This window comes from Malaclemys terrapin, chromosome 1 (genome assembly GCF_027887155.1).
Source record: "Malaclemys terrapin pileata isolate rMalTer1 chromosome 1, rMalTer1.hap1, whole genome shotgun sequence".
NCBI classification, from domain to species: Eukaryota; Metazoa; Chordata; order Testudines; family Emydidae; genus Malaclemys; species Malaclemys terrapin.
The window spans coordinates 144,037,242-144,054,472 of record NC_071505.1 but is presented as its reverse complement, the minus strand read 5'-3'; the positions used below and the strand labels follow the sequence as shown (position 1 = coordinate 144,054,472).

At 44.1% G+C, this 17,231-nt stretch overlaps 1 protein-coding gene across 2 annotated transcripts in view; it reads right to left on the bottom strand.

Moving 5' to 3' along the window:
• Positions 1–349: 349 nt before the first annotated feature.
• The window catches only part of LOC128830536 (cystatin-B-like), a 29,142-nt gene continuing 12,260 nt past the window's right edge, over positions 350–17,231 (bottom strand). Inside the window, exons 1-4 of one of the 2 annotated variants that reach the window (XM_054016384.1) lie at positions 16,045–16,282; positions 13,525–13,622; positions 6,610–6,711; positions 350–594 (exon numbers count right to left, since the gene is read on the bottom strand). In XM_054016384.1, the coding sequence (XP_053872359.1) occupies positions 460–594; positions 6,610–6,711; positions 13,525–13,596 (309 nt within the window). In that variant the 5' untranslated portion in view covers positions 13,597–13,622; positions 16,045–16,282 and the 3' untranslated portion in view covers positions 350–459. Of the gene's footprint in view, positions 595–6,609; positions 6,712–13,524; positions 13,623–16,044; positions 16,283–17,231 lie in introns of those variants that run through there. The other variant, XM_054016385.1, reaches the window with a different exon arrangement.

Here is a 17,231-nt window from a genome sequence, read left to right as displayed (position 1 = left end):
TCAGATGATTTTTTTTCTTGTGACTGTCATTGGGGATGTGGTAGTTGTGGGTGGTGGTGTCTTTGTTGTGAAAGATTTACTTGAGGTGGAGTTGGCGGAAGAATTCTTCTAGTTCTGTACATCAGTAGTATTATTAGCAGAAAGCAGCAAACCAGGAGAAATGGGACAGTCAAACTCATGGACTAAGCAGATTCTAATGGACACATGTTTTGGGGAGATGCAGTGCTGAACTGTTAGTATTTGGGTAGATCCAGCACATTTCCTTGGAGGCCTGTCGTAAGTTAGCAGCAGTTACTTACTGCTGGAATCAAGAGAGATCTTCTGTTACATGCAACACGGAAAAACAAACTTAGTTTTCAAAATCAGATTCATTTTATTTTCATTAATGTATTGGCAAAGGCGGTATCAGTTGGGAGTCTGTAGAAAGAGCAACAGAAGAGCCCATCCCAAGCATCTCATTCAAAATGGCTCCAATGGATCATCTCTGGTTTTGCCAGTCTCGTAGCGGGTAAGACTGGGCTCCTCTTTCTTATACGGAAGGCTTTGGAACACCCTCAAGTGTACACACTCATCATTGCTGTTGCTGACAGAGACCTGAAAGACAAGGAGAATGGGACAGCCATGGACTAAGCAGATTCTAAGGAAAGGATGTTTTGGGGAGATGCAGTGCTGAACCTATGAATAGCTACAACATAAAAATTAAATCACACATGGTCCCATTCAATACCCTAAACCTGGTCTGTAGAGACTGTCCCATTTCATATCACATGTGTGAGAAGAAACAGGCTTTTGTGTCCAAATTAGGTTGTTCCTGATGATCAGCAGAAATAGAAATGTTATCCCTGCACTCCCAAGGCCAAATTCAACCCTGCCATAAGAACGTGTCACTTCCTGGTTTCTCAAGGAGTTGCACTTGGGCTGAATTTAGGTGATATGCTTCATACCCCAAATTTATCCGTCCCACTCAACCCCTTCATCTTCTGCTTTTTCACAAACCCTTGGGGATCTGAGAGAAGTAAATAAGAGTTTTCTTTACAAAAAAATCTGATAGTTAAACCCAAAAGTTTTCAATCAGTTTTTCTAAGACAAAGTCTCATTGACTTCACTCAGATCTCATGCCTAGACTGGCAGTGAAAGAGTTAACCCTTTTTTCCCTAGGAAGGCCAGAGCTGTATACAAAGACACTGGGGCAGGAGGCAAAGAAAGCTGAATGCTGGGGTGAAGTAAGCCAACACCCTCACAGGGGCTGGGTGAAGATTTTTCAGACAAATATTTTATTCACCAAAAAATACAATTTCAAATCTACTGTCTCTCAAATTAAAAAATCTTTTTTGGAAATGCTGACAAACTGTTTCAATGTTTCCAAATTGATTTGGGGGGTGGGGGAGATAGATCCCTTCTCCCCACCAGGCAAAGGAGGGGAATTGAACTAGAGTCTTCTACCTCCCAAACAAGTACCCTAACCACTGGCGTAAAGGTTGTAAGGAAGTCAGTCTGCTCCTCCTTTCCCCTCTGGCTGTTTTGTGGGAAGTCAGACTTGTGCCGCCCGGTGTCTTGCAAGAAATAGGTCAGGCACCTGGAGAAGGCTTTTTCATAGAATAATAGATTCTAAGGCCAAAAGGGACAATTATGATTATCTGGTCTGACCTCCTATAAAACACAGGCCATAGAACTCCCCCAAAATAATTCCTAGAGTAGATCTTTTAGCAAAACATCCCATCTTGAGCTAAAAATGTTCAGCTCTGGAGAAATCCACCATGACCCTTGACAAATTGTTCCAATGCTTAATTACTCTCACCATTAAAAATGTACTCCTTGTTTCCAGTCTCAATTTGTCTAGATTCAACTCTCAGCCATTGGATCATGTTATGCCTTTCTGTGCTAGACTGAAGAGCCCATTATTAAATGTTTTTCCCCATGCAGGTACTTACAGAAAGTAATGAAGATGACCCTTAACTTACTCTTTGCTAAACTAAATAGACTGAGCTCTGAGTCTCACTGAGGCATGTTTTCTAACCCTTTAATCATTCTCGTGACTCTTCTCTCAACCCTCTCCAATTTATCAACATCCTTCTTGAATACTGGGCACCAGAACTTGACACAGTGGTTGCACCAGTGACAAGTATAGAGACAAAATAGCCTCTCTACTCCTACTTGAGATTTGCCTGTTTATGCATAGCATCATAGAATCATATAATATCAGGATTGGAAGGGACCGCAGGAGGTCATCTAGTCTAACCCCCTGCTGAAAGCAGGACCAATCCCCCATCCTAGGATCAACGTCAGGCTGACAGGTCTATAATTACCCAGATCATCCCATTTATCCATTTTAAAAATTGGCACTTAAGCTTTCTTCCAGTCTTCTGAAACTTTCCCAATGCTCTAAGACTTATTGAAAATCAACATTAACAGTCCAGTGAACGCCTCAGCCCGCACTTTTAAAACTCTTGGATGCATGTTATGTGATACTGCTAATTTGAAAATGTCTAACTTAAGTAGCTTCTGTTTATCATCCTCCAGAGATATTAGTGGAATAGAAAGAGTGTTATCATCACCATAGGTAGAGATTATATCTCTTTTTCCCCTCAAATACAGAACACAAATATTTATTGAACACTTCTGCCTTTTCTAGGCTGTGACTCCCAAGCAGAGACAGGTGCCTGTGTCACTCTGTACCTCAAAGTAGCACCCTGGAACACCCATATTTACCTCTGTCATAGAATTATGATATATTTCATACAAATCATGCTATGTAGGATATCATATGAAAGGTCATGGTCTACTGAAACCCATTGTTCTGTTAAAATATGTATATCACTAGTATTTATGAGGTTATAAGATTTTGCTGTACGGTTGTTAATGAAATATGTTGTGAGTTTGGAAGTCACCCAATGCTAGTTCTCCAGGGACCACAACAAAGGAGGTTACCAACATCTGGGCGGGCGTAGAACGATCATCACCCACCATTGACCAGCAGGGGAATAGTATACAAGGGATTTACAATTCAATGACAGTTGCACAAGCACCGCACATTGGGGACTGCTCAACTTTATGACTCAGTTGCACAAGACCACAACAGGGGTTTGCTCAACCCTGTGACTCAGGTAGGCCCACCGGCATGCCTGAGGCCTTGGCTACACTTACCAGCTAGTTCGACGGCTGGAAATCGAAGTTCTGGGTTCGACTTATCGCGTCCAGACTAGACGCGATAAGTCGAACCCGGAAGTGCTTGCCGTCGACTGCGGTACTCCAGCTCGGCGAGAGGAGTACCGCGGAGTCGACGGGGGAGCCTGCCTGCCGCGTGTGGACCAAGGTAAGTTCGAACTAAGGTACTTCGACTTCAGCTACATAATTCACGTAGCTGAAGTTGCGTACCTTAGTTCGAATTAGGGGGGGTAGTGTAGACCAAGCCTGAGCTAGTATCTTCCAGGCACGTGGACTGAGGAGATAAAATAGGGGACAGTGGCATCATGCTTTGGCCTTTATCCTCCCCCACCTCCCCCCCTAAGCAACAAGAACACTGGGAAGACAAAGCCTTGAACTGAGGAGACTGGCCCCAGGCTTAAAGGGGAAGCCTGTGTATTAAGAACTTAACATCTAGTTTGGTGAGAAAACTGCTTGGTCCAAATACTGCCTAGTCTAATAAAAGATTTAGACTGTGTGATTACCTTTTATTTTCTTTGGTAACTATCTCTGACCTTTTATGCCTAACACTTATAATCACTTAAAATCTTTCTGTAGTTAATAAATCTGTTTTATATTTTACCCAAAGCAGTGTGTTTTGGTTGAAGTGCTTGGGAAATCTCAGCTCAGTTTACAAAGGCCAGTGTGTGTCCTCTCCACATCGAGGGAGAGGCAGACTGGATAATAATCTTATACTGATCAGGTTTCTGACCAGGAAACGATGGTATAGCTCCGGGTTGCGGGCTTGGGAGATTTGCTGGTGCCTTTCTCTGTGTGATTCGTGAGTGGCTCAGAGTGCATTCATGCAATTTAGCTGGGTGTGGGGCTCCATGTGCTGTTCTGCTGAGTGATAACAGTGCCTGGAGGGGTTTACTGCTTGTCAGTACCAAAGCATTGTGAGAGACAGCCCAGACTAGAGAGTTAAGAGGACACAGTGGTACCCCAGTTCCAGGCTGTACTTGGGGGATCCCATCACAGTGCCTAACTCCAGTCTGGAGTTAGATACCGAATTTCCTTTGAGGGGAAGCACTCAGGACAGACACCGTTCTCCTCAGTATTTCCAATGGGCTAGCTTAAGCATCTCTTCAGTCAGTGTGCACACTTTTGTGGATCCTGTTTTTAGGCTCCAAACTTTCCCCATCCATTCTGTAGGGAGCCTGAACACCTAATTCAGGGTTTGTGAATTCCAGTGGGTGACTAAGCATCTAGAAGTTAGGGGCTGCAATGCCCACCTACCTTAGAAAACCTCTCTATCCATGTCCCTCAGAGAGCTGCTCTCACTGGCAATCCATTGGGAAAATGTCAGGTGCAGGAGACAGAACGTTCCTAACAGATGGTCCTAAATGACTGAACTCATTGCCACAGGAGATCAGAATGAGACCTGGGCCGGGAGTGTGCAGAGCACAATGAAAACCCAACTCCTTTGACAAGGCTTCTCACAATAACAGAGCTAAAAAGACCCACCATTTAGACTCATAGACTCTAAGGTCAGAATGGACCATTATGGTCATCTAGTCTGACCTCCCGCATGATGCAGGTCACAAAAGCTGACCCACCCACTCCTGGAATAATTGTCTCCCTTGACTCAGCTGTTGAAGTCTACAATCTACCCTGGAGGAAAATTCCTTCCCGACCCCAAATATGGCGATCAGCTGAACTCCGAGCATGCGGGCAAGATTCTCTAGCCAGACCCTCTGGAAAAAGTTCTCTGTTGTAACTTTTAATATCCCATCATTGACCATTGTTACTAATTACCAGCGATGGCACGTTATTGATCTATTGACTAAAATCACTTTATCCTATCAAACCATCCCCTCCATAAACTTATCAAGCTTAATCTTAAAGCCAGAGAGGTCTTTCGCCCCCACTGTTTCCCTCAGAAGGCTGTTCCAAAACTTCACCCCTCTGATGGTTAGAAACCTTCGTCTAATTTCAAGCCTAAACTTCCCGACGGCCAGTTTATATCCATTTGTTCTCGTGTCCACATTAGTACTGAGCTGAAATAATTCCTCTCCCTCCCTGGTATTTATCCCTCTGATATATTTAAAGAGAGCAAGCATATCCCCCCTCAGCCTTCTTTTGGTTAAGGTAAACAAACCGAGCTCCTCGAGTCTCCTCTCATACGACAGATTTTCCATTCTTCGGATCATCCTAGTGGCCCTTCTTTGTACCTGTTCCAGTTTGATTTCATCCTTTTTAAACATGGGAGACCAGAACTGCACACAGTACTCCAAATGAGGTCTCACCAGTGCCTTGTATAACGGAACCAGCACCTCCTTATCCCTACTAGAAATACCTCGCTTAATGCTTCTCCGAGAGAAGGAGCAGACTGGGCTTTTGGGCCCCAGGCAGCTTATGACCATAGGACCGCTTGTTTTGAGGAAACATTAGGGAAGGCAGGAAATTTCCGCTACCATTAAAAAAAAGTTTCTAGCCCTTTCCCTTAAGAAAGAGCCTTGGAAAATGTAAGCAGATCACTAGGACTGAAAGGAACACGGGGCTGGACTGTCCTTCTGCAGCAGAAGGTTGTGGGGATCTAAAGATCTATCCTTCCCAAACCCACACACATACTGTATTTAAAATTGCTCAGAGTTTGAGGTGTGTACCCACAGAATCCTCTCAGTAACACTCCCCAAAATCCCCAGGCCGGCCCTGTGGTACTGGGCTGATTATGGTGAAGAGGATTCTATTTCTTCTCAGGGCACAGAGATGTCAGGAAGGAAAAGCCATTGTTTTTCCAGCCTGCCCAAACAAAAGCTAAGGCCAGCTCTGAGGATGAGAGTTGAGAAAGCAGTTGGAGAGTCTTGAATGGAGATCAAGTATCAGAGGGGTAGCTGTGTTAGTCTGGATCTGTAAAAGCAGCAGAGAAGCCTGTGGCACCTTATAGACTAACAGACGTATTGGAGCATGAGCATTTGTGGGTGAATACCCACTTCGTCAGATGCATGTAGTGGAAATTTCCAGAGGCAGATTTCCACTACATGCATCTGACGAAGTTGGTATTCACCCACGAAAGCTCATGCTCCAATACGTCTGTTAGTCTATAAGGTGCCCCAGGACTCTTTGCTGCTTGAATGGAGATCGCTCTCTTGGCAATCCCAAAATATTACAATATACAGCTGAAAGAGTGTGACTCATGCTTTATACATACTAAGATAAGATTTAAATGAGATTCATAAAACAAGTTGTTTATCTTTTCTATTTTTGTAGCAAAATAGCACCCAACAGGTGCTGGCTGGGCACTGCACAAGCAGACGAGAGATAGTCCCTACCTTGATTAAAAGTCATATTGGGAACTTTTCCTGCAATGTTTGCTCACTATTTGAGCATCTTGCTTAAAGGAACTCAAAATGATACTTACGTTCTTCTTCAACTAGAATACTTAAGGAATGATGGAAGAAGTGCGGGATTTTGTTGAGTACTGACCTTAATTAAGTAGTTTGTTCCAGCAACCAACTGAGTTCTATATTGTATGGCTACAAAGACTGGATACGGCTTCTTGTCTTTCTCTTCCAGCTGTGGCTTCACCTGTAGAAGTAAAGAAAGAGGGTTAGGTGGTGTAATGGGGTCAGTACACCCCCTTCTCATCATTTGTCTACTGCCTCGGTTTCTTCTTCTCAGCTTCTCAAAGAATGCACATAGGCTGACATGCAGCACATAACATTTCCCTTCTTTGGGCCTTGCTTATTAACAAACAATTCAACTCAACTCAGATCTTCCAGCCTTACTCCCTAGGCTCCACAGTTCCTTGCAGCCAGGCTTCACAGCCCTGTGAAAACTAGGATTGCTGCCTGGCCTTTCCTGAAATACCTCTCGCCTGAAGCTCCTGCTTTCTGCAAACATCTCCCCCAAAACCCCTGACCATCCACTGACCTCAGAGTCTGTCTGGTCTAGCTCCCTCTTAAAGGAGGCACCACCTCCAGTTTGCCATCACATGACACTTGGTCACTATGATACAGATGCCCATTGCTGCCAACTGGCAAAGGGTTCGCTGTTCTCTACAAGCAACTCCTGTCTAGACCTGACAAACTCACTACACCTAACACACTGCTTTCATGGTATGCACCTATGACAGGCAGCATGTGAGGTCTCTGTTGAAAACTTGTAACTTCTCAATACCCATAATCATTGTGAGATGTGTGTACGGGTGATATTTAAGGAATAATGTAACTGTATTGAAAATTTTGCCTTTATGGTCTTGGAGGGAAAGTGAGTGACTAGGGAATAATATGTCTCAGAGACGGACAATTCAAGCAGGAAGGAGTTGCTGCCCATTCTGTGCTAGCCGATTATGTATTCCATTACTCATTGTCTGCCTGGGAACCAACCCAGAAAAATCAATGGAAAAACCATTGAAGACAAACTAAGCATCGCGACCACTTGAATGTGAAAGGGAATGATAGGACATTGAGTGGATCCCCCTGTTTGGTGAATAAAGACAAAAGACTGATTTGGTATATCACAGGGTGGAGAAAGACGCTCTGTATACATTGACTAAGGAGGCTCCTTGATGAGCAGGGGTGCTTCATGAAAGATTGGGTCCTGGCTCCTTGGGGCTAGCAAATGCAGCAAAAGACTGAACTGTGGGCTAAGAATCTACACTATTACATAGGAAAGTTAACTTAAGTGTAGGCCCTAGTTTGCGGTTAATAGGGAACCATTTGTTTCCATCACTCACACTTGTTTCCATTTAATCTGTTCTTTCTTAAATACATTTTCTTTTGTTTTCCTTTAAGTGAACTGAAGTGTTGAGTGTGCTACCGGAACAGTGATCTGGTAAACCTGGGGTCCACTGTTCCTTTGGGAATGGAGGAACTGGGATTTCTGTGGTGTCCAGGGATCAGGGGCTGGATACCACAGAGGGACACTTCAAAGGGACTCCGAGGCTGGGGTGCACCTATGTTCAATCTGCAGGGCAAAGACAGGACTGGTACTGCCCAGAGGAGAGTGCCTGAGTGGCTGACAGGCTGGTTTTGTTAGGGAGCTAACACCCAGCTGGCAAAGGCAAGACTCCCTCATGCTGGAGGCAGGTTTGGGTACATGTGTTTATGCAGGGGAACAACTTTAAACACTGGATTTTTAAAATTTATTCAATGCCAGTACTTCAAAAATATGATGTAGAACAAGGAGTGTTTCCCATGATAACATACATCTGAAGAGAAGGGAAGTTTGGGGCTCATCAATGAATTGACAGTGACATTATCAATGACCTTTTCAAAGGCTAAGTACCCACTGTCACAGTTCAAGGCAACTGCACCTGCAGTCCCCCCTTGTGTCCACCAACGGGAGGCCCCCAGCTTTTCAGCCATCACCTGTCTTGGGCAAAGGCCCATGTCTTTCTCCCTCCTGACCAGGGAGTTCAGGCTGCACAGCTTCCTAATCTACACGGTGATATCTCCAGCAAACCAGACTGCCTAAACAGGACAGTGTCTGTGCTGCTTTCTCTCCACAGGCTCTGAACATGGAGTTCCAGCAGTGACAGGTTATCACACAGATCTTTCTAAGCAAACACATTTATTCTTAAGGTAAAAGCATTACACAGGAAACATTAACACAATAAAAACCTACACACATGCCAGAAAATTTACCAGAGGTCACCCCAGCTCCAACCTAGGGATCTGGTAGGTTAAGTCCTTCCAACCTTTCCACAAGGATTGGACAGAAGGTCCTGTCCATTTACTGTATCAGAAAAAAGGCCTCAAGTCAGTTTAAACTATTTATCTAAAAATCCTTTGAACCAGTAAATGCAAGTATCTCTCCAGGTGGTGGTACTTCTCTGGAGGTGTTATAATCTGAATGAATTTGCCTCACCTCCCCACATTATTCTTAGTTCCTAGAGGGCAGTGGTTCCCCTCCCCCATGGAATTACATACAATCCCTCAATCATACATACTTTTTTGCATTTTTAATTCAATGAACTCCTATAAAACTAATTTAATTCAATACGGTTTGTCCAGCATATTGCAGGTTAGTGTCATATCTGTCACAATGAAGTGACTTTTTAAAATTTTCCCTAAGACTATTGTGATTACACTCACATGATGGGGTCATTGGAGTGCTATGGTACATCAACCCTTCTCAGATACAGATGTACTGCATCTCAGAGGAAAGCATTAAAGAAACTTCAGCTGTGAGGCACATGGACTACAAGAGCTAGTGGGTCCCAAAAAGCTCTGACACACAGCACAAATGAAATACTAATTTACTAAGGCTGACAGAAAAGGACAAATTCCCTAGGCTCACTAAACAGCTCAGAGTAGTTCTCAGTTTAACCTTTGGGAGACAGTTCAAAAGAAGGTTGGGGTCCTCAGGCCTCACTATCTTAATATCTTAATCCATTCAGGCAGTAGAGGTAATTGGTCAGAGTTCAGTTCTGTGGTATGACTCATTGGGGGTCCCTCTGCATTGCTCTTCCACACTGATGCAGCATCTTCTGCTTGAGTGTCAACTCTGGAGCAGCTGTTCCAGTGCTTCACATGCTGCCACTCTCACCCCAAATGCTGCAATCACTGCGCTCCTCCCACATTCCCCCAATGCACCCACTCTTGACTAACTATTCTCCCAGTTCCCATGGAACCTTTCCTTTCTGCTGCTCTCAGCAGATTCACCACACCACACCCAGGCTTTCCACTTCTTTGGAAGTGTTGAATTAAGTGTTCCCTCAGCGCCAGCTGTCCTTGTCTCAGACAAATAAACTGTCATCCCCCACCCCTGCCATTCATGACCTTCCCAACCTCCAAGCACTATTTACCCATCAGTTATTTATTGAGAGGGCCCATCCCTTTGAGGGAGTTCAAGCTGCCAGCTGCCTAGTCCCCAAATGGACAGTTTGAAGCGCTTGGCTCATGCCTAACAGATGTAGGACAAGGAGATTTAATAAGTAATACATTCCTGATCAAATGTATTGTTTGTTGTTGTTTCTGGACTCAGGTAGGATAAGGGCAGAAATGAAGGTAACGCCCAGGGGTCAACAATGGTACAAGAAAACCTCCCCAAAATTGATAGGACTAGGGCTGCTGGGGCTAGATTTCACCAAGGATCTTAGGCACCCTGGAATTCTTACCCCTCAATTAGGCACCCAAGTTCCCCCTGTATTGTATGGGGAGACTTAATTGCCTAAGAAAGGGATTCCCAGAAGCCAGTAGGCAGAGTGGGGAGTCATCTAAGCTAGCCAGAAGTAAAATGGAGAGAATAGGGGCAGGGCCCAGGGCCCAGATCTACAAAGGTACTTAGACACCTGACTGACAGGCCGGAGAGAGGTGCCCATCTCTGCTTGGGATTTGTGCTTTCAGATTGCCAGATGAAAAGTGCCTTGTACTTAATGAGGAAATCAGGGTTAAAATCCTTTCCTCTTAGAAGAGCTTTTGGCAAAGCATCATTTCCATTTGCTGTGATTTTAATTATCTGCTTTGGAGCCTCTTTTAGGAGCATTTGGATACTACAATGAAATCCAACGTAATGACAGCATTATAGATGGGGAAACTGAGGCAGAGAACGCTGAGGTGACTTCCCCAAAGTCAGGCCACACAGCGAGTCTGTGGCTGACACAGGAATCACATCCGTCTCATTACTACCCCTCCCAGTGCACCAACCACTAATCCATTGTGATTGCCAGTGAGCTAATGAATGAACTTTGACCATTTCTTTAAAAACATGTAGTCAATAAAGTCAACTAATGTATTTTAACCAATCATCAATGACATTTGTCTGTTGGCAGCCAGTTTCCCTTTGTATAAAGAGATGCATGAAGAAGGGTGAGCTCAGAGCCACCACACTCAGATTCTAAGATTTTTTGGACAGAGACCATCTGTTACGTTTCCACAGTGTGTGCACACAACAGCCATAATACTTTGAAGTTCTAGTGCCTTTCAAGGAAGAATCTCAATGTGCCTTACAAATATGAATTAATTAAATCGTACAGCACCCATGTGAGGAAGAGAAGTATTATTCGCCTCCCATTTTACAGCTGAGGAAACTGAAGCACAATTTCCCCTTCCTCAAAAGGGTCACACAAGAAGTCCATGGCCAAGACAGGCAGGCCCAGGGTATTTGTCCCATGTCCACCCCCCAGCCCAAACAACCTTCAAGTGGCCCTAAATCTTATCAGAAAGGCCAACATTATAAATCACAGGAAAATAGTGACAAAGTAGCCAATTTTTACCTTCTTGAATGTTTAAAATCCAAGATTTTCCAGAGATCCAACTAGCCCCTGGACTCATAGAAGGTTATTTTTTTTAAAAATCGTGACATCTAGGGGCCCTGACATACCCACTCCCCTCCTCTTCCCCTGGTAATGGGACCCTAGAGCAAGCCCTAGAGCCAGGAACAAAAGCCTGACTCCCTGGGCTGCTCTGCATTAGCAAATGGGACCTCCAATTCACCACCAGTGCAGCTCCACTAGCCCAAGTACACAAGAATCAGTGTAGGCAGGACACTGATATTTTTACTACCCTGTCAGCCAATTCTGTACAGATCAGGGTTTGATGATACACTTGCAAAGACACCTAAAATCCTGTCTACACAGGTGCTTCTACCACTGCTACTGCCGGTGGAATTGCACTGGTAGTTTATTAGGCAGTGAAGACCTTGTCATTCATATATTGCTATCTGCACCACAACTGTGAATGTCTCTAGAGCTCCCAAAAGACTGGAAAGCAGAAGGTCAGAAGACTGGAAGAAAACTAATGTGCCAGTATTTCAAAAGGATAAATGTGATAACCCAGACCACTATAAGCCTGCCAGTCTGACGTCGATTTCAGGCAAGATATCGGAACAGCTGATATGGGACTTGATTAATAAAGAATTAAAAGAGGATAATATACTTAATGCCAATCAACGTGGCTTTATGGAAAATAGATCCTGTCAGACTAACTTGATATCCCTTTTTGATGAGATTATAAATTTGGTTGATAAAGGTAAAAGCATTGATGTAATAGACCTAGACTTCTGTATGGCATTATACTTGGTACCACATGACATTTCGATTAAAAAACTAGAATGATACAAAATTACCATGGCCACTATTAGGATATAGATATTCAGGCCTGTCTGTAAAAGCCTATACTTTAAGAATTTAGGTATATTCTTATCACTTAGCTAGTTATAGAGGTATAAAAGAGAAAATCAAAATCACACTCTGTATGTATAAGGCACAGACTGAGGCTCTGTTCTTAGGCTAAGTAAGGCCTTCAGCTAAGCAGCAGAGGCAGCCATAAACTCGGAAGTGTATGGTCACATCCTCACATTCCAAACTAGTCACATGGAAATAAGGTGCTATTGGGCTGTTAGGAATACAATCCTGTCCTGATATTCCTATCACCTCCAGAGAAAGGAAAGAGCCTAGAAGATGTAAAAGGAAACTTAGGTTGATAGTTTTCTGTCTGGTAAGAACTCACTTATCAATAGACACAGCTGGAAAACCCTTATGTCTGTATAGATGTAGTTGTGAAATCCTCACTTCTGTATTGTTCTGTATGTTTATTTGCATGGTCTCTGTCTGGTTCTGTAATCGTTTCTGTCTGCTGTATAATTAATTTTGTTGGGTGTAAACCAATTAAGGTGGTGGAATATAATTGGTTAAATAACCATGTTACAGTATGTTAGGATTGGTTAGTAAAATTTTAGTAAAATGATTGGTTAAGGTATAGCTAAGCAGAACTCAAGTTTTACTATATAGTCTGCAGTCAATCAGGAAGTAAGGGGGGAATGGGAACAGGGACTGGGGGTGGGGGAATTGGGATCATGTTTTGCTAAGGGGGGGGAATGGGAACAGGGACTGGGGGGGAATTGGAATCATGTTTTGCTAAGGGGGGAATGGGAACAGGGACACAGGCAAGGCTCTGTGGTGTCAGAGCTGGGAAGGGGGACACTGAGGAAGGAAACCGGAATCATGCTTGCTGGAAGTTCACCCCAATAAACATTGAATTGTTTGCGCCTTTGGACTTCGGGTATTGTTGCTCTCTGTTCATGCGAGAAGGACCAGGGAAGTGAGAGGGTGAAGGAAAAAGCCCCCTAACAGCCACATCAAATGGATTAAAAGAATGAAAAGTTCTATGCCTGTGTTCTACAGGAGGTCAGACTAGATGGTCCCTTCTGGCCTTGGCAGACACGAATCTAAGAATTTTATGGACTTGAGTTAGTGCAGTCACTTTTGAAGCAATTTTTCCATGCCGCATACTACATGCTTCTAATCAATCAAGAGGGTTTCCATTTTCAGTGCTGGATGTTAGATTTTAAAGTATATTGTAACCTCATTCCCAAATCTCTCTAGAATTTGATTTAACAACGTACACTTTTGTTATATTTGTTTCTGTTGTCCAGCTTTCAATGCATGCCACTCACCTTGTTAGCAATTTCTTGGATATGTAGGCAAGGCAAGGTCTCCGACCATCCTCCACAAACTTCTGATGACATGTTGGGGAAACTCTGACAAGGAAGATCTAGAGCAAATGTAATCAGAGAATAGTCAAAGATCTGATATTATGTAGTCACATAGTCATGTGATTTGTATATGTGAAGTTTATATATATATATATATATATACACAGGTTTGAAGAGGGGAGAGAAGGAAAAAAAGGAACAACACAAAACAAAAGCAAAATTTTAGTCTTGTTAATAGTAAGGGAAAGAGCATTTTAAATATCACTATGTGTAAAGTGCTCTGTGGACATGGGAAAAGCAGAAAAAAAATAACACTCAACTCCCATAGTTATGGAAATTGGTTCAGCCTGAGATGGTAATTTCTGGACTTACCACCAGTTTGAACACACGTGACTGTTCTCGTGCTTAGGGAGGTGATTGTAAACACCGAGCTACACCCAAGTATATCCCAACGTTTGCCTTAAAACTACCACATGTTCTCCCTCGTTTTCATTACAGCAATTCCTGTTTAACTTAAAATGTGGTTTTCTCTGTATTTTTAGATGGGCAAAGGCCTTTAATTGTAATGATTTTATTTCTCTATTTTTCATTATAAAGCGGAAAGATTTTCCATCTCTTTAAAGGACAGAGATAAGAATGCTGGTATATGCTACCTCCTTACCTCCCCCCAACCTCTTTTTCCCCCTGTGTTGTAGTTTTTATTTGCAGAAATATGACCTACCCTTCAAAAGGAGCATGCAGGGAAATTTCTCTCTCAAACTTTTTACAAAACCTATGTTTTCAGTTTTGGGCCAGGAATAAAGTGTTCTTTTTCTGCATAATTCCTTTAGCATTTGTCTAACTGGTAGATAGACTCCTGTGAAAGACATACCTAATCTTTAGAACAATTTCCCTTGTTCCATTTACTTAAAGTACTGTACTTCTTCACAGCCTTTTATATTTATTGGAAATTAGCACCTATTGGCTTAAACTGTATCAGAGGCCTCTTAATTTTAGTAAAGTTTTTGAAGGACAGAAAAATTTAAAAGAATATTTTAGCAAAACATCCAACACATAAACACAACACCTCCCCACCCCCTATTCCGCCCTATTTCCCAAACAATTCAGCATGCATTCGAGCCAACTTGTGTCCTTTTTGATAGATAAACCATTGGAAACACACATTCAAAATAGCTGTATATTATTAGTAGAGGCTTAGAGAGGTTCCTCCCTCTCAGCCATGGAGGGAGGCCACACCGCCTCGCTGCTCCACCTAGCAGCTGAGGCCAAAGGACGGGGGATTAGCATGGTAAGTGTCAGCAAAGAGTCTAGGGCCCTGGCCCTTTGGGATGGGGCAGGGCAATTGACAGTCTTTAGCCGAGCTGCCTGACTAGGACAGACAGCAAACACAGTCAGGCTCAAGCCCTCTGGACAGGGCAGAGCAGTAGCAGTCTATGGCCTGTTAGGATATAGATATGCAGGCCTGTCTGTAAAGGCCTATACTTTAAGAATTTAGGTGTATTTTTATCACTTAGCTAGTTATAGAGATATAAAACAAAGAATCAAAATCACAGTCCGCCTGTGTATGGGCCTTCTCTCGCTAGGATATTCTGAGGCCTGGTTCTTAGGCTAAGGCCTTTGGCTAAGCAGCAGGACCAGCCATAAACTGGGAAGCGTATGGTCACATCCTCACATTCTTAAACTAGTCACATTTAAACAAGGTGGTATTGGGCTGTACGGAAGATGATCCTGTCCTGATAGTGCCTATCACCACCAGATAAAGATGGTTAAAGAAAACTTAGTTTGATAGCATCCTGTCTGGCAAGAAATCACTTCTCAATAGTTGTGGTTGTGAAACCCTCATTTCTGTATGTTTTATCTTTATGGCCCCCACTTTTCTATTGTTAATCTGTCTGGTTCTCTAATTGTTTCTGTCTGTTGTATAAATAATTTTGCTAGGTGTAAGTTAATTAGGGTAGTGGGATATAATTCGTTAGAGAATTATGTTAGGACTGGTTAGATAGATTTCAGTAAAATGATCGGTTAAGGTATAGCTGAGAATATTACTATATAAATTAGAGGCAAACAGGAAGTAAGTTGGGATTCAAAAATAAGGAAAAAGGAACTTGGATTTAAGCTTACTGGAAGTTCACCCCAATAAACATTGAATTGTTTGCACCTTTGGACTTCGGGTATTGTTGCTCTCTGTTCATGCGAGAAGGACCAGGGAACTGGGAGGGTGAAGGAATAAGCCCTCTAAAATGGCCCAGTTCTCTGGCTTGGGCAGACAGCAGACAAACACAGGACTAGGGGTAGGGTTGGCAGCAGGGGGTAGGGAGAACCCTTGCCTACCCTACTCCACCAGGCCCCAGCCCAGGGCCCTGTTAGTGGCAGGGAATCCTGCCACTGGGTCAGTGGGGATCCTGCGGAAAGATGCTGACTGGGTTTCACCAACATAACTGGACTAATGTCTGGTTTCCCTGAGCTACTTTCTAACCCTACCGGTTCGTAGGGTTTCGTTGCTCCTGGGTCCTCAGTCTCCTTTGGGTACACGGCACCCAGCAGTCCCAGCAGTTCCTCGGGGTACTCAGCCAACAGCAGTCTTAGCAGCTCCCCTTCCTCAGGGTACTGCTCCACGGGCAGAGGTTGGCACAGCTCAGTCCCTGGTGCAGGGGTCAGCAGCAAAGCAGAGGCATCTGAATCCTTTCCTGGCTCTGGCTCAACTCAGCTGGAGGTTCTGCCTCTTATACTTCCTGTTCCATCCCTCTGCTTCCAGCACAAGGGGCGGTCCCAGCCTCACTCCACCCACAAGAAGGTGGGGAGTGGTTCCTCCCTGTCAGCCTTGGAGGGAGGCCACTCCACCTCACTACGTATTTTATAGATAAGTCATCCATTCACACACACGTTCAATTGTTGTTCAGTGTTATTTTATACCAAGTGCACATACACACAGCTTAACTTAAAAGAAATCTAACTATGTAAAATTAGCTAATACATCCCATGTAAACTTGTAAACTCAGATGGGAAGAGTGTCTCCACCAGGCCCATCAAGCAGAACTACCAAAATCAGTTGGGCCATAAAGGAACATCGCAATACAAGGCGTTGGCGAATGGCCCTATCACACCTTGGAACTGCTACGTGCAAGGAAGCTCGTCCTATGGACTTGGCAGCTGCATGAAAGAAATAAAACAAAGACACGGGGAAAATTTTCCATCCCTTTGCTGTTTGAACTCTCACAGGGCCAGAGACACCAAACTGAAGCCAGAGAGCCCAACGGGTTACCCCGGGTCTGCCTGGAAAGCAGGGCCGGCTCCAGGCATCAGCATTCCAAGCAGGTGCTTGGGGTGGCAATCTGCAAGGAGCGGCAGTCCGTGTGTTTTTGCCGCTCCAAGCAGCGGGCTGAATTGCCGCCGCGGACAGCGGGGGCAATCTGTGTGCAGTTAGGGCGGCACACGTGTTTCCGGTGGCAATTCGGCGGCAGCTTCTATGTTCAGCTGCCCGCGGGGGCAATTTGGCGGCTTCTGTCTTCCGGCTGAAGACAGAAGTTGCCGCCAAATTGCTGCTGCCCTGGAAACGCGTGTTCCGCCCTAAAGGCACACGGACTGCCCCTGCCGTCCATGGCGGCAATTCAACGCACTGCTTGGGGCGGCAAAAACAGTAGAGCCGGCCATGCTGGAAAGACACTTTG